The sequence below is a fragment of the Lontra canadensis genome, unplaced genomic scaffold (genome assembly GCF_010015895.1).
Source record: "Lontra canadensis isolate GAN:19392208 unplaced genomic scaffold, GSC_riverotter_1.0 scaffold19, whole genome shotgun sequence".
In the NCBI taxonomy this organism is placed as follows: Eukaryota; Metazoa; Chordata; class Mammalia; order Carnivora; family Mustelidae; genus Lontra; species Lontra canadensis.
Genome location: NW_022631013.1, coordinates 13,986,771 through 14,004,842, shown reverse-complemented (window position 1 = coordinate 14,004,842; position 18,072 = coordinate 13,986,771). Strand labels below are relative to the sequence as shown.

Below are 18,072 nucleotides of genomic sequence, written 5' to 3'. Positions count from 1 at the left end.
GGGAAGAACAGATTGGTATTTAGCTGATGAGATTCTTTAAAATGTGGCTTCATCTGCTAAACTAGTCAGTTACCATCCCTCTACTCACCAATCAACCCTTCAATGACAGCCACTTTATGCTGCTACAAATGCAGCATACTCAGTCTCCCTGTCTCTTCTTCATCGATTTAAATTCTTCCCATCGCCCAAGGTCTGGGTCAAGTCCCCCTTCACCATGAAGTCCTCCACTGCCATTCTCACCACAAGTGCTCCCTCGTTGAAAATGCTCACTGTGTCATTTAAGCATCTACTCTTTTATATTATCTTTGAGCTACATCTTGAGAATTTAGTTTTAGAATGATTATAAGCTCTTTGAGATAAGTGTCCAGTAAACACTGGCTGAGTTTCCTACAACACCTTTGTGTATTATATAACTCACGATTTTTTCCTGAAAATAGAGGATTTTAGTATAAAAGTATAAAGACATGATTTGCTAAATAAGTCACTGAATCCTAGGTTCTTGGTTTATCCAGCATTCTAGATTAGGCTTTCCCCCAAGTAACTTAAAAGAATAAAGTGATACTTTGCCATAATAAAGCTTAATTAAAATCTACTCTTGAGTTAGTTCACGCTGTGTGGTAACTTAGTAGGTCATGCTCATCATCTGGTGATGGAAGTCAATTTCAAATGGAAATATCAGCTTCAGGATTTCCCCCTTGACATGTGAATGTTAACAAATATAGGTGTTTATCATGAATACAAGCAATGCTTCTGTAATTCCCTATGATAATGTATTCATAGACAGGCTTAAAATTTCAGCATATGAAAAGAACGTACCTTCTAGAAAAAATGGCATGGTTTTCTTTACTCTCATCTGACAGTTAACTTGCCGCCCAGTTTTCCTTTTAGAACTCCTCTGACGGGCCACAAGCTGAGCAATTCTCGCAGTTTCTGTGCAGGCCATGGCATAGCAGGTAATCTGTTCATGAGCAGCAAGGGGAAAGGAGAAATATTTCTCAGATTCACTGGTGCCTAGAGGCTCATTTTTGAAAGTGGATCATTGTGAGTTTACACATCCCAAATCAGACTATATGCAAATGTTTAAGTATCTCTCCTTGATACAGTGAGAGCAAAATTACATATTCTACAAGAGAAACCAAGAATAGTCCAGCATATTGAATAATCCCTCCTCAAATTGAAAATTGTACTTCTTCTTTAAATAGCTACTCATTAAGCATCTACAATGTGCTAGGTACTATGAGATTAACAAATGAACCAGAAGAAACCTGTGTCACACACAGTATCTCATATAATCCTTGAGATATATTTTATTCCCATTTATATATGGGTAAGGGAGGCTCAGGAAAGTTAAGCAAACTTCCTGTCACACAGCTAGGCTATCTCTCTGAATCCAAAATATGGACTCATAACTGCTACTTGTATTACCTCTCAAAGACCACCCAACCCTAATCTTGTCACTGAAGTGGATTAACCAGGTGACTTGGGATAAATCAGTTTCCCTCCCACATTTTAGTATTCTCAGCTGTAAAGCGGGAGTGGGCTTAGATCTGGGGTTTTCAAACTGCTCGATGGCAGCTCCAGGGCCTCACAATGGCAGAGGGGTGGTGAGGGCAAGGCAGGCCAAGCAGAGGCCCTGGTCCCTGTGGCACCTGCTTAAAACACGACAGCTCAGCTTTTAACTTTTGAAAAAACTGGTGTGACATACAGGAGATTTTTTTTTTTTTTTTTTTTTTTCCCCAAATATGTAGGTCTCTAAAGCCCCACCTAGTGTTAAAAAGCCTCTGATTCTAAGTTGAGAGCAGGAACAGGAAAGCAATGAGGCTTTATATAAGCCAAGATATACTCCTATTCTTTGGTGCAGTATTTCTATTACTGAAAATATATTACAAGAAATGACTGAAGAAAAATGTACATACCCAAATATGCGCAATAGGGGTTATTTTAATAAACAAAACTTGGAACCATTAAAAATGTTCATAATAGGAGAGCAGGGTTCAGTGAATTATAGCATAGTAGCCATATGAGGCATTATTAACTTATTAACTCATGCAGACATTTAATCATTCACACACACATTCAAACATATATTTACTAAGCACCAACTATTAGAGGTGAAAAAAACAATCATTCATACTCAAGAAACTTACAAAGGAAAAAGACACAAAGAGACTAAATAAAAAACATTGTGTCAAGTGCTATCTTGGGTGTATTACAAAGTGCCAAGTAGACAGAGGGGAGGGCTTAGCACTGTCTGGCAGAATCAGGGATGTTGAAACAAGTTTTATTATTAATATAATAGTTAACTAATTTATACATGCTCCTTATAAAAATTACTACAGGTCAGGTGAGCCTTCCCTTTGATCACTCTCTCAATCCTGGTCACCTTTTCCCTCCTCCACTGCCTTCCCTATGCCACCAAACAGAACAACTATTACAAGTTTGGGGGAGAAATAGCCCAGTTTTGTTGTATCTATCTACACATGCAGAAGTGTACCCAGAAGAATGTGCTGTTTGGGGAGGTGGGTGATTTTTGTCTTTTGGACAATGGTTGTCTATATCTTTCACACTGTGTATTGGGCAGATACCAAGAGGTGAAACTGCTGAGTCACAGGGTATGTGCAATAAAACATTTCATTACTACTCCAAATTATTATGTTATACATAAAATGTTCTTCTGGAGAAACTAAAAAAACTAAATCATATGATCGTAATGGTGTGAAGGACAGAACAGCCTAGAGAACAAAGGGATTCAAGACAAGGAGAATGGTGGGACTAGCCCTGTAATAATCAAAGTGCTGAATGCTCTGCTAGAGATTGAACTAGGGTGCAGATAATAGGAACAGATAGGAAGGAGGTCAAACCATGATAATTTAAAAGTATCTATTAGCTTTGGTAACCAGGAGGTCATTACCACCTGGGCTAAATCAAGTTTGTATCAAGTTTGTAATGCATGCAGTATGAGACCTGGAAGTTAGGTCTCCAGTAGACTTGTTTTGCTTGAATGCTGAAGACTGGGTAAACTTTAACTTTAAAATGTTTGATTTAACATGATTAAGGTCTACTTTTACAATGAAAAGAATTTGAGGGATCAAGTAAAAGACCTAAGAAGTCTAGGCTGTGCTTTGGATGCTGTTCTAACACTACCAACCTCAAACCACTTAGGTAGTACTTTTCCACTTTGACTTCTAGCCTAGTTAGGAGATCAGAAGTGCCAGGTAGGTAATCAAGATTGGTTTGACTCTTGTGACATGCACAATTACCTTCTTACCTCTCCAGATCTACTAGTCTCTATCCTCACAACTGCTGGCACACTTCTCAGATAGGCTTCTAGTGTAGGGTAACCTAACTGCTTAAAAGGGATCCAGTCTCCAGTCAAGGATCTGTACTCTCCTTGGAGCCGGGGTAATGCTATTCCGTTCTTATGAGACTGTAGGACAGCTCGTAGCATTTTTGAAACCAGATCTGCTTCCAGCATCTTCACCTATAAGAACACAATAGAAGGTTACTATAATAGGATTCATTAGTCTGTGGATTCAAATAGATTTTCAGAGTGTACACGTGTTAGATTATCCCACCAACTATTACTGACTACTTTCTGTGCTATTATGGTAGAGAAATAACCACTATGGTGGAGAAAAGCACAGAATATTATGAGAACACAGGGAAGTCAGAAGAGCAAAAAAACTAGTCGGTAGAGGGAAGACATCTGGGAATTTTTCCCAGATAAGGAGAGGCCTGAATGGAATTCTGAAGGACATGAAGGAATTAGCCAGGCAAGGAGGAAAAGGATGTGTGGGGTCAGGATGGGGAGAGGTATCAGCCTCTAAAGGGAATAGGAAGTTCAAAAGGCACAGAGGTCAGAGAGAAGTACATGGTTGATTCTGAGGAATTCCAGGCAGTTACGTGGCTGGACATGATTGAACAAAGACTCTAAAATTATAAGCTGAGGACTGAAAGATGGGGGTAGGAGAGGTAGAAAGAGGCAGACCCAGATGAGACTCCTATATTATGTTAACACGTGCATTTCAGGCAAACATAATGTGGAAACTTGGGGATATTTTAAAAAGGGGAATAAAATGTTAAATTCTGCACTTTAGAAAAGGTAACTACTCAGTAGCGGAGAAGATAAATGCAAAGGAGAAAAACTAATGAGCTGTAAAGATACTTGGAAATGTGGAGGACTTGAAAACAGGGCCCTGCGAATAAACAAAAAATCAATTTGAGAGATAATAAGGAGGTAGAAGCAACAGAAATTGATTAACTGGTTAGGACAATGAGGGAAGTTCCCAAGTTTCTAGCTTAGAAACATGGTGGGTAGTAATGACCCACACTGGATGAGGTAGAACAGGTTTGTAAGAAAGGAAGAGAATGAATTCCTTTGGGACATATGGAGACTGGGGTCCTTGTAGGTCAGCCACACAAATATATTCACTAGGAATTCAGGTTAGAGATCTGAAGTGGGTTTAGAGTTGTTGGCCTTCAAAATATATGTGGTATTTGGTATCCAGGGAGTAAAAATTAAGGTTAAGGATGGACCTCTACGAAAGGCTGTCATTAAAGCATGGGCAACAAAAGAAGAACCTATAAAAGGCTGAGAAAAAGTAACCAGAGAGCTATAAGTAGAAAAGGCAGAGCTGATGTCATATAAACAAAAAGAGGAAAGAATTAGAAAGTGTCATACCTAGCAAAGAAGTCAAGCAGGAGAAAAAAATAATTTTGGTACCTAGGAAATCTGTGGGGACCCTGGCTAAGGATTTTCATTGGTCATTAATTGGCATTTTTCAAGATTAACCACTCAGATTCTCTTTGGACTAATAGTAAATGGAATGGTGATACAACGACAGAATGACATTCAGGAAGCCAAGAAAAGTGGACTTAGCAAGGTAAGCCACGGACAACTTGTTAAAAAATTCTTCCTTCAACAGTGCTACCCAACAGAACTTTCTGTGCTGATGGAAATATTTTGTATCTGTGCTGTCCAATACATATGGTGACTGAGCACTTGAAGTGTGGCCAGCACGGCTGAGGAAATGGATTTTTAATTTAACTGGAATTAAATGTGTCTAGTGGATACTATATTAGACAGTACAGAATTCTTGACAGTCTTATTCTTTCTCTGATTTAGATAACAAAAAGGAGGAATAGCATACAATGCTAGCAATTCCCTCATTTGTCCATTTTGAAAAGGAGATAAGATAGCAGCTTACTTGTGAGTGCTATTAATGACAAATATGATACTCAAGTGACAGCAAGGTTTACATGTCAAATAACCTAAATACTCATTATATACTTCCCTTTGCTAAACATTAGCTCTCTTCAAACTGTCACCACCAGCACCAACATTTAGTTAATACTATGTGTATATACACAATGTGTAGTATGCTACTATTTGAAAGGGGAATGTGATAAAGACATATATTATAAACCTTATGGCAACAACTAAAAATTTTTTAAAGAAGCATAATTAATAAGCCAGTAGTAAAGATAAAACAGAATAAAAAATTCAATCAAAAAACAATGAGATGTACACCTGAAACTATATAACACCATATGTTAAGTACATTGGAATTTTTTTTAAAAAAGCAATTAAAAGTAAAAAAAAAAAAAAAATTAGGCAAAAAAGTGGGGGGTGGGGGTGGAGCCAGAAACAACAACTGCCAAAAAGAACAGGTAGCACAAATAGAAAACATCTGGCAAAATGGTAGATTTAAAGCTGGCCACAGCAAAAATTACATCAAATGTAAACATTTAAAATATCTCAATAAAAATTTAGGATTGATGGAGTGGATATAAAAGACTTACCAATACACTATATATGAGAAATTATTTTAAATAGATATACAACATAGGTTCAAAGTAAAAAGATAAAAAAAAGATATGCCATATTAATTAATACCAGAACAAGGAATATCACTTGGGATAAGGACAGACATTACCTAATTAAGGAGTTAATTCATCAGGAAGCTATTACAATCCTAAACGTGAGTGTACCAAATATCAGTGCTTTGAAATACACAAAGCAGAAACCAATGGAGGTGTAAGAATAGCTTCACAATTATTTGGAAAATTCAAAACATCTTTCTCAGTAATGTAGAACCAGTAAACAAAAACCAGTAAAGATATAGAAGAGCTGATTAACAACATCAATCAAACTGACCTAATTGATATTTATAAAAGACTCTACCCCAATAATAGCAGAATATACATTCTTTTCAAAGACAGAATACACTCTGGGACTTAAGGCAATCCTTGACCAATTTAGAAAAACTGAAATTATACAGAGTATCCTGTTACCAGAAAAAAACTAAATTAGGTATCAATAACAGAAAGATAGGTGGACAATCCCTTTGTATTTGCAAACTTAATGACATGCTTCTAAAAAAAAACCAAGGGTCAGAAAGGAAGCCTCCTTCAAAACAAACAAACAAACAAAAAATGAAAACACAATGTACAAAAATTTGCTGGATGGCATTAAAACAATATTTAAAGGCAATTCTGCAGCATTATATGCTTATGTTAGGAAAGAAGAAAGGTCCCAATTCAGTGATCTAATCTACTACCTTGAAAAAAGAGCAAATTGTACTAAAAGTAAAAGGAAGAAAGTAATAAAAATGAGAGCAAAATCAATATTGAACTGATGAAACACATCAGTAATGAAATAGAAAATTAAAGAAAAAATAATGAAACCAAAACTACTTTTTTAAAAACATCAATAAAATTGATAAACTTCCAGATAGATTAATAAAGAAAAAAAGAGAGAAGATGCGAATTATTATTAATGGGATTAAAGAACAGGCCATCAATACAGGTCTTACAGACATTAAAAAGCAAATGTCTGTAAACTTATAAACTTATACCAATAAGTTTTGTCAATTAGATAAAATGGAGTAAATTCATTAAGAGACACAAATTCCAAAGCTTATTCAAGAAGATATAAATAATCTTAATATCCCTATATCAATTAGGGAAGTTGAATTTGTAGTTAAAAACCTTCACACAAGGAAAACTCAAACCCAGATGGTTTGTCAATTCTACCGAAAACTTCAAGAAAAAAATACTACCACTTCTACACAAACTCTTCCAAAAAACATAGGGGAAGGGAATACTTCTAAACTCATTTTATGAGGCCAGCATTATGCTGATACTGAAACCAGAAAGAGGCATCATAAGAAAAGCACAAACCAACTTCCTTCATTAACATAATTGCAAAAATTCCTAACAAAATATTAACAAACCAAATCCGACAATATGTAAGAAGGATAACACATCATGATCAACTATATGGTTTACTCTAGAAACACAAGACTGGCCCAACATTCGTAAATCAACCAATGCAACCGACTGTATCAACAGACTAAAGGAGAAAAACCACATGGTAATAATAGGTGAAGAAAAGACATCTGACCAAGTTCAAAATCATTTATGATAAAAACTCTCAGAAAATAAGAAGGGGACCGCCTCAACCTGATAAAGAACATCTGTGAAAAATCCACAGCTAACATAATACGTAACAAGAAAAGAACGAATGCTTTCTCCCTAAGATTGGAAACAGGGCAAGGCAAGAATGTTCACTCCTTCATTCCTATTCACTATCACACTGGAGAGCCTAGCCAGTGCAAAAAGACTGATTTCCAGATTTACTTAAAAGTATATTAATCAATGTAATGTAGGTATTGTCAAAATGACAGTCTTCAGTGGAACAGAATACATAACCCAGATATAGACCGACACATATATAGTCAACTGATTTTCTTTTTTCTTTTCTTATTTTTTTTAAGTTTCCAATCAGTAATTTTTTTTTTTTTTACTGTGTTATGTTAGTCAACTGATTTTCAACAAAGTTACCAAACGAAATTCAATGGACAAAGTTCAATGAAGAGTTCTGGAACACTATTTATCCATATCCAAAAAATGAACCTTAAACTATATTCAAAATTAAAAACCCAGATCACTTAGGTCCTACTTGAAAAAACTAAAACTGTAAAATGTTTAGAAAAAAACAAAGGCGTAAATCTTTGCGATCTTGGGTTTAGCAAAGATTTTTTATTTTTAGAATACAGAAGAAAAAACTGACAAATTGGATTTCATCAAAATTTTAAATTTATGCTCTTTTAAATATAAATTTCTGTTGAGAAAATGAAAAGACAAGCCACGGACTGAAAGGATATATTTTCATAAAACACCTGGTAAAGGACAGGTAACCAGTGTATGTAAACAACCCTCAAAACTCAATAAGAAAACAAAGAGCCCATTTTAAAACATGCAAATTATTTGAACACATACTGAAGTTTACTAAAGTAGAGATGTAGATGGCCAAAAACCACATTCTTCATTAGGGAAGTGAAAATTAAATCCACAATGAGGCATCACTACCCATCTATTAGAATAAGTTAAACTTTTAAAAAAAAACAACAGTATGAAGTGTTGATAAGAATGCAGAGCAACTAGAATTCTCATACACGTCTGGTGGCTTGCAGAACAATACTTTGAAAAGACATGGCTTGACAGTTTCTTATGAGGAAGCATCTTTTTATCATACAATCCAAAAAACTTACATGTCGGTCATTACCCAAGAGAAATAATGACATATATTCATACAAAAACCTATACCTAAATATTTATAGTAGCTTTATTCATAATTACCACCCAATTAGAAACAATCCAAATGTCTATCAGCAGGTGAATGAATCAACTAGCGTTGCATATCCATGCAGTTAAGTAGTACTCCGCAATTAAAAGGAACAAATTATTGATACCTAGATCTGTGTGGATGATTCTCACACTATGCTAAGTGGGAGAAGCCAGACACAAAAGACTATATGTTGTATGATTCTATTTATGTAACATTCTGAAAAAGGCAAAACTATAGGCATAGAAATTAAATCAGTGGTTGCCAGGGGATGGGAGTATAGGGAGGGGACAGACTGTGAAGAAGGCACAGGGCAATTTTGGGAATGACAGAAATATTCTCTCTTGATCATAGAACTATAGGGGCACCTGGGTGGCTCAGTCGGTTAAGTGTCTGCCTTTGGCTCAGGTCATGATCCCGGCGTCCTGTGCATCGAGCTCCCTGTTCAGTGGGAAGCCTGCTTCTCCCTCTCCCACCCCTCTGCTTGTGTTCCTTCTCTGTCTCTGTCAAATAAATAAATAAATGAAATCTTTTAAAAAAATTCATAGAACTATAGACAAAAGAGAGGGACTTTTATTATATGTTAAGTATATATCAGTAAGTCTGAGAAAAAGAAATTCTTTCAAGTTGTGCCACTTTGCAGGCAGCTCTCACCCTCTCATACACGTGCTGTCCTGGCTCCTGGCAGCCACTGCTCGGCTTTCTGTCAGGATAGATCACTTTTTCCTGGTGTTCTTGAGTTTCATCCATGTTTCATCCATGTTTCCACACTTAATAGCAAAAACTTCTCATACTATGATAAGCAGTATTTCACTGTGTAGACATGCCACAATTCATTTATCCATCCGAATGTTGATAGACATTTGGGTTGCTTCCAGTTTGGGGGTATTATAAATAAAGCTGCTTTGAATTATATAAATCTTTGGGTAGACATGTTTTTCTTCCTCTTGTGAGAATCCAAGTTCTGAGATTTGGACTTTCTAAAAATTTAATATACGTAATAATTCTAGGAGGAAATTGTTCTCATTCTATAGATGAGAATGCCAAAGCTGAGGGAAGGTAAATCACCAAGATATGATAAGATGTATGGAAGCCACTCACAGGGATGGTTCAGATTCCAAGTCAGTGATACTGACAGGCACTCTAAAGGGTAAACAGAAAATTCATGGCAGCAAAAGATAACAGCTGTAGTGTCTCAGAACCTCCATCCCCTTGATGTCCAACTACACTTTCCTGAGTGTGTTGGGGAACAGCTCAGAGAGAATGGTTTTGACACCTATATTTCAAGGTTGCCAGAAGTTAAATCTAACTTGTAAATTCTGGCTCTTAAGTAGTAAACTTCCAATGTAAGAGACGGACTTTGATTTGTAATGGTTCCTGGCACAACAGTTAAAGATCACTGAAACTTCACTGCAGTTATTTCTTCAAATAGGAAAAACCATAATGGAGGCTGGCCAAGTTCTAATTTGTAAGAGGAAAAGCTAAAGGATAGCCTACTAACCTCCCAGAGCCAAGCCTCCCCAACTTTTTTACCCCCACCTTTCCTACCTTTCCTTCTAAACTCTGTCTCTCCCACCTGTTCATCTAGAGCTCTTCTGAGTAAAGCTGAACTTTGCATCTCTGTATATCTGCAGATGGGCCCGGACTATGAATTATGCACACGTGATGTGTAGATATGATGCCAGGTGGTCAGCACACACGTAGGAATACACCCACTTGCGTGCGAGCAGGGTATCTGGATCCATTCGGACCAGACTCTTTAGTACTGGCTCCTCCCTAGTCAGAAGCACTATAAACTCCTGCTGAGACTATCAGTAGGAAGGACCTATCCTTCACCTTGAGGAGGAGTTTCTATTTCCTCCTCCCCTTCTTTCTGGAAAGAGCATCTGTTCCATTACCACCTCCTCACCGTGGTCTACTTTTCTCCAGCTACGTTAGTGGGTGGGCAGCAATCACTAATTTGTGGGGTTAAAAAAAATTCTCATAGCATTCTACTCACTAATGGACATCCTGTGACTAAAACATAATAGAACTCCAGTATGCTGCTGGCTCGAAAGGACAAGTCTAATCCCATCTTAGAAGCTAATCAGAGACTGGTTCTCTAGGCTGCCCTATGTGAAAGCCTTCTACTCCTTCCACCCTTGGGAGAGCCACTTCAGTCCACTTTCTCTCAAATGTCCCCTTTACCTTTCAAGGTCTGCTTTGAAAGAACTGCTGGTAAGGATCTCCCAAACATTAACCATTTGGGCGTGTTGCTAACTAGTAATTGATATATTGATTTTGATTTGATTGTGGGGAGAGACGAGGGATTGTGGAAGGCTGTGCCCATGCCTCCTTTTGCTGGTGTCCCCAAGTTCAATATCACTATGCAAAGAGCACTTTTTTCCTGGGACAAATCCTTTCTCCTGGGGCTCTTACCTCCTTCTCTGTAAAATGAAGCAACTGAGTATTAGTGACTCTCAACTCCTTACCACCATCACCATGTGATACATGAAGAGAGACAGGCTGACATTCACAATTCCCCCACTCCTGACTGTCTCATGGTGATGGCTCTAGTCCATGCCAACAGCATCTTTTGCCTGGATTGGGGCAACTGCCTCCTTGCTGGTCTCAGCTTCCACTTTGCCTCCTAGAATCTATTCTCCACACAGGGGCCACACAACTCACTGCTGCAGTTTCTTTGAGTATTTGCTCAAAGGTTACCTTCTCAGCAAGGCCTTTCCTGGCCACCCTATCCAAAATCCAAACTGTTATGCTGGCTGTCCGGTATTCCCTACACCCCTTCCCTACCTTATGTCCCTCCTTTGCACTTATTACCACCCAGTAGTCCTTATTTAATTGTACCATCTGTTTCCCCAACTTGATTATGAGCTCCGTGAAAGCTGGAATTTGTGGGGGGTGGCTCAGTGGGTTAAAGCCTTTGCCTTTGGCTCGGGTCATGATCTCAGGGTCCTGGGATCGAGCCCCACAATGGGCTCTCTGCTCAGCAAAGAGCCTGCCTCCTGCCGCCCCCCTGCCTGCCTCTCTGCTTGCTTGTGATCTCTGTCAAATAAATAAATAAAATCTTTAAAAAAAAAATCTAAAAAGCTCGAATTTGTGAGCCTTTGTTCACTACTGAATCCCTAGAGCCCAGCCCACAACAAGAGCACAATAAACATTGGATGAGTGAGTGAGAAATCGTCCATCTATCTAATACTCCTTTCTACTTACTAAAACATAGCATGATGCATGTGAGCTATTAAAGGAATCATCTTAAATTTCTTTATTAAAAAACAACTTGCAAATTTTAATGATTGTCATCAACTGACTGAGACACCCCATTATGTCACCAGGCTGTGGTTGAGAATCATCAGGTGGATTATTTCACGGCCCTTTCACTCTGAGCCAGTGTTCTCAACGACCCAGTGTTCCTGTAAGAAGTTCACACACCCCGATGAGCCAGAGGCACAGCCTGAATACCAGTAAGTGTCTCACACTGGCATGTATTCCCTGTTTTTCAAACATTGTGCCTATACTGTTGGGATTCACAAAGAAACTGATACTGAATTCACAACAACTTTTAGTAGCTATATCTTTTTGGAGGGAAAGGTGGTCCCTTGGGACTATGAGACTGAAGATCTCACAGCTGGTGAGAAGCAGTTAAGCACAGTGAAGCCTGGGAGGGAAAATGTGACTACACATCTTGTTCAGATGTAGGTGGTATTCTCATGCTTGTCAGTTTCTTCCAGTTGGATCCGTGATTTCTAAATTAATAGTATTACTTTGGGCAACGACCAAAAAGAAAGTTACAACTAAAATAATTTTTTAAAAACAATCATTATTTTCTAATCTATATTGTTTTAAATGCCTTAAGTTTGAATTCCTTGATTGTCATGGCATTTTTTGGAAATTTTCTGAAGATGGCAATTACACTCAATAACTTTTATAAAAAGCATACGATACTCTCCTCTAGCTACAAAAAATTAAGTTTATTATCTTGGATGTCATCCGTTAGAAGCACAAGAGGAAGTTTATGGGAATTTCAACTCTGGGCCTCAATGGCAAACCTTGAGTCATGCTCCCCCCAAAAATTAAGTTTCAAAGTTTCTCCAAAGTAGCTCCCCAAATTTTTTAAGTTGCTGCTTTGACTTGTCAACTCTCTTTCCCCTTTATTTCTACTCTCTGAAAGTGCTGTGACAAATATTAATTCTGAGTTTAAGAAAACTCAAGTTACTTTTATTTTGAGAATGTTACGCAAGTCCTGGTGACCATAAATTAGGCTAGGCTGGGAGAAATAAGGCTGGCTATCTCTGTTTTAGAACACAGCTTCTCAGGTTAAAATTCTTAAGGGTTTCCTTAATTTCCTTAAGAATTAAAGGTTTCCTTGAGAATTAAGGATATTCCTTAAGAATATTCTTATTCTGAAGACAATATAGGGTCTGCTTGAGCTGACTAAGAATCCTAAACAGCAGAGTAAAGTAGAGGTGGGTCTGGGGAATTATTTAATCAGAGTACTTTTGATCTCAAAAACTAACCAAGGTCAGTTAGCAAAGACCTTAGGAAGGAAGAAAATGGCCACAATAGGTCACAACCAATTGCATTTGACTTTCACTTCCTTCATCTTGCTCTTTCTCCTCCTCCTTACCTTGCCTCTCTTCTGAATGACAAGCATCAACAGTAGAGTTCTATGAACTTGGAACTCAGTACTTACTTGCATTTCCTGGAAGCACGGTGTGGATGGGAAACTACCTATAAATATATGTATTAAATGGCTAAGAGCACAATGATAAAAGCATTGGTATATCGGGGAAATATTTAGTACAGCGTTAAATTTGAAATACCAGAATTTTCCCAGATTTTCTTATTTGCCTCATTAACATACTTATGAACTGGGAAGCTTGGTAAGAAAGCAACTGGATCTCCTCCAAAATTTCTCACTTAATTAGTAGACAAAAAGTCACTTACTGCTTTGGCAAAGGCTCAGGGAGCAGAGATTCCATGCTAGACCACAAGCCCACAATGTTCCCACACCCTGCCCGACTTAGGGAAGCAGCATAGAATGGTGGGCCCAACCTCAAAGTAGAGAGCTGAGAGAAGCATGGAAAGCTGGTGGGAACCTTCAGACCATCTCCTCCAAACCCTTCAGTTTAATAATGAGGAAACTGAGACCCAGAGCAATTATTCTAGGTCTCACATATTCTCACATATTTTTGTGGCCAGAATCACAACAAGAACCCAGGTCTTCTTGTTTCCAAACTTAGGGCTTCCTTTTAGACAGCTGCTCAAAATGTCTAGAATTGGCTTCTCTTAAGTAATTTGGAACTTAGGGGACACTGACTTCGTGATCAGCCCTTAAAGTGGCATGAAATAGGGATCAGCCATGTTCTGATTTAAGGGTATGGGCACCCAATCCCAAAAGAATCTCTAATTGTTGCAAATATTCAGTGTGGCAATTGACATTTCCTTTTATCCTTTCACTCTGTCCTTTTTCTTTTTATTACACAATAAATCGTAGAGAACTCCAAAGTGCTAATAATGTACAAGAAGTGGAGCAAGGAGTAGGGGAAAGTAATAACCTTTAAGAAAGCAATATTTAAATAATTTAAATAATTTAAATAGCCTAAAATAACTCTCATATTCAAAACTGTGTTTGGGAATTCACAGCTTTTCTCCTTAATATACCTGATAATCATCCTGAGAAAGTCTTATTCTGAAGAATGTGGTTTCAGTGTCCTCTAGATACAGCCTTTACCACTGACTGAGCCTCCCTGACTCAGTCATTTGCATGTTATGTGCTTCCCAGAGCCTGAGATTCCTCACTACCCATTAGCCCAGCTGGCCCAGCTCTCACCTGTGCATGTTCTTCTCTAAGTTTCTCTTTTCTCATCTATTTCCAACTGTCCTGTTTGGCTCATCTTCCTCAATGTCATAAATCTGCATTTCAGAGTGGCACTAAACCCCAGAAAAAAATCTGAAAAATTATTAGGGTAAATTGAAATTACCGAGTAACCTCTCTTACCTTCTTCAGTCAGTTACACAATTTTTAGTACCTTCTTAGGTCAAATACTTGAGGTAACTGATTGCCCATTTACTTGAAGACACTATTTTAGCAACATGCCAGGCCCTCAAAGTTCAGAATGTCTGTGCCAAAAAGATTTTAGATATCATCTAGTTTATCCCAACCCCCTCATTTTACAAATCAATAAACTGAGCCCAAGAGAGGGAAGGTTTTGGTCTAAGACCCTTCCAGGATGATTTCTCATCTTGCAACAGTTTAACATGTTCTTTTTTCTTTCCTATTACAGTATAGTCTACTTGTGACCACCTGAATTACTCCTTTACCAACTCTTTTTAAAAAGAAAGAGTAATTAACACCTTCAAGTGATGACATATTTCCATAGGGCATATTTAGGGGGCATTTTTATTTATTATTATTATTGTAATTTCAAGCTCTAAGCTGTACATGCATTACTAACTATATATTACAAATAATAAGTAAGGGGTTTCCATAAATCTACATATTAGAGAAAAAAAACTCTTGCAATAATAAAGTGTCTTAGGATTTGTGATCTTAATCCTAGTTCTGCTACTAATTAGCTGTGACCCTTTGAGTGAGTCACTTCAGGTCACTTTTTTTCATATGGAAGATAGGAAGATGGACAAGAGCTGTGACTCTCAACTTTCCTTGGAGTCCTTCAAGTTCTGAAGTGGAAGCCAAAGATCTAATGGAAACCATAGGTTGGCTTCCTCCTGACAAAGCTGCACAGCTATAATATTGAGTTTGCTTTGGAGTCATTGGGCATTTTGTGCTGACCAGCAGCTCTAACTGGCATATATACACATTGCAGCTAAAAATCACAAAATTGATTACTTTTAGATAGTTTGAATGACAAAATTTTAAAAAATACATTTGGCCCATTGGGGAAATAATAAAAAGAATGAAACCTTCAAAAGCACAAAGACAGGAGTAGAGGGCAAAGAAAATAAGCTTTGCATAGAGAAAGAAAAACCAATTCACATAAATATGAAATTACATTTCACTCAAGTACCAAGGAACTTGGGTCCTTACTGTATTCATCTGCTGATCCTGAAAGTGCCCAGATGCAAAGCCCTCTGTCAAATCTCAGTTCTTGAAAACAGCACTTGATCAAACACAGAGTGGGCACTTAGAGTTGGTTTACAAAGTATTTTCCTTTAAATTCATATTAAGTCTCCAACTAGATTACATTGCACAGAGAATTTAAAGAGCAGTCCTTCAAGAAGTTTACATCTCTTGGTACAAAACACAGTAAGTTCATTCAGCCACATTCACGTTTTTTTGTTTTTTTTTAGCTTTAATATTTGAAGTTTATTTTGGTTTCTGTGCAATGATACAAAGCTACATTGAAATGGCATTCAGAGGAGCTCAGTAAAACATTATGTACAGAAAAATACTTATCATTAGACCAAATAAGCTTTTAAAAAAATAAAAGTAATTATATAGTTAAGTTAAAGGGCATTAGCAGGGATTATGTTCCATCTCCAGTCTACAGTCTCCAGGGACTGAAATCCGAAGGCACTGCCAACAGCTGCCTCACAGTCTCACTGTGTTTAACCAGCAAAGAGGAAATCTGTGTGCCACCAAAGGGCCCGGGCTGGGGCACAGGAGATGTGGATTCTAATGCAGCTGGCCCCGGGACCAATTACACTGCACCCAGCACAGTACTTTGCATGTAACTGATGTTCTGAAATGTCCATTAAGTGCAGATGGAAAAAATCCCCACCACGGGCCAATTAATCTTATATTAAAGGACTCCAAGAAACTGAAATCCAATTACGTAAAATACGGGAAATTTGGTGGAAAGAAAAGAGTTAACATTTTTTGATCATTATTATAAACTGAAGGATTTACAGCAGTTACCTCACAAAAGCTGTGTGGACTTATGTTAAACATTTCCATTTGATACACAGAAAACCAGGCTCAAAGAAAGTAATTTATTCACCATCCACAATCAGTAAGAGGAGCAGCCCAGATTCCCAACCCAGGTCCGCAAAGCCCACACTATTTGCAGTATGCAACACCTACACATCCAGGCAGCCGAAGGTGAGTTAGAAATTTGGGTCTAAGTTTCATTTCTGTCATTAAGTTGCGGCATATCACTAGGCAGAACACTTTGCTGCAATTTTTCCACCTGCACGATTGGGGCGGGGGAGGGGGGGCAGTGGGGGTTGACCCAGATCAGTAGTTTTGTTTTGCAGGGCAGTAATGAGAATCCTTTGGGGCCAGGACTTTTTCTAATACAGGTATTAACCTTTCTTGCTCTCTGAAACTATTTGGGACTGGTACCTTTTGGTTATAACCGGAAATATATTATACTCCGCAAGCGGAACGTAGAAGAAAAGTTGGGCGGGCTCTAAGCCCCCTCCCAGTAACTTGAGGCTGAGCACCTGACCCTGTTGGATCTTGATCAAAGTTAAGAGACAACTCATTCATGGATTCGTGTCTCCTTCCTCGCTGTGTCCCGGCCTGGGTCTCACGGTTCGAGAGCCTTGTATAGTATTTGCGCCCCGCATTACCTGAGCGGCCTGCCTGGGCTGGTCCGCAGAGAGGCCCCTGCCTTCGAGGGACTGAAAGCTCAGGGTGTAAAATACCGAGCTCAGGCAGCCGGGGGTTCTCATGTGCCCTGCTCCAGGCGGGCGGCTGTGGAACCACTTCCTGGTCAGCGCCTCCCGCCCCTCGTCCACACCCGCACTGCTACATTTCCCGTTGCACTGAGCGCTCGGCGGTCTGTCAGGCTCCCGGGCGGACGCCCAGCCTGTCACCCAGCGGCCGGGGAACGGGTCCCATCAGAGATTTAAAAAACACAACGCTCTGGAACTCCAACTCCCCCCGCGGCATCCCCTGCGGCTGCTGGGAAGAGGCCCCAGGCCCGTTCTTGTCCCGCCCGGGCCACTGTCCCGCTAGTGACCCAGGTGCGCCGCGCCCGCCCGAAACCTCGTCCGACGTCGCCCAGCACCTGTCGCACCCGCAGCGGCAAGACCTGCGCTCACCTCGTCCCGGGGGCCCACGGCCCGTCCCCGCGCCTCTGGGCCCAGCTCCCGCCGACGTCTCAGCCAGGGACACAACCGCGGCCGCCGCCCACTTTCGGTTTCCCCGCACGGCCGGAGCCGCCGCCGCGGCTCGGGAATCACCTCAAGCCCCCGCCCCGCCCCACTCTGCCCCGCCCCGCTCCGCCCCGCCCCGAGGGCCCCCCGGCCTCGGCTCTGCGCACGCGCGGGCTCCCCGGCCGCGTCGGCCCACGCCGGCGTCCGCGCGTGGGAAGGGAAACCGACGCCTCCTAGCGGTTTCTGCGCGTGCCCACGCACGGGCCGTCGGCGGAAGACGACTGCGGAGCGGGCTCAGGCGCGCCTCCTCGTGGGCAATGCAAGTACGGGCGGGCTGCGAGGGCCGGGGACCCAACGGGCCCCAGCAGGACCTCGCCAGC

The 18,072-nt window shown here is 39.8% G+C and overlaps 1 protein-coding gene across 4 annotated transcripts in view; it reads right to left on the bottom strand.

The window, feature by feature from the left end:
* Positions 1–17,841, bottom strand: part of TDRD7 (tudor domain containing 7) — a 74,366-nt gene extending 56,525 nt beyond the window's left edge. The window contains exons 1-3 of one of the 4 annotated variants that reach the window (XM_032860655.1): positions 17,639–17,841; positions 3,269–3,481; positions 817–958 (exon numbers count right to left, since the gene is read on the bottom strand). In XM_032860655.1, the coding sequence (XP_032716546.1) occupies positions 817–958; positions 3,269–3,475 (349 nt within the window). In that variant the 5' untranslated portion in view covers positions 3,476–3,481; positions 17,639–17,841. Of the gene's footprint in view, positions 1–816; positions 959–3,260; positions 3,482–17,638 lie in introns of those variants that run through there. The other 3 variants (XM_032860658.1, XM_032860656.1, XM_032860657.1) reach the window with 3 other exon arrangements.
* Between the last annotated feature and the right edge of the window lie 231 nt (positions 17,842–18,072).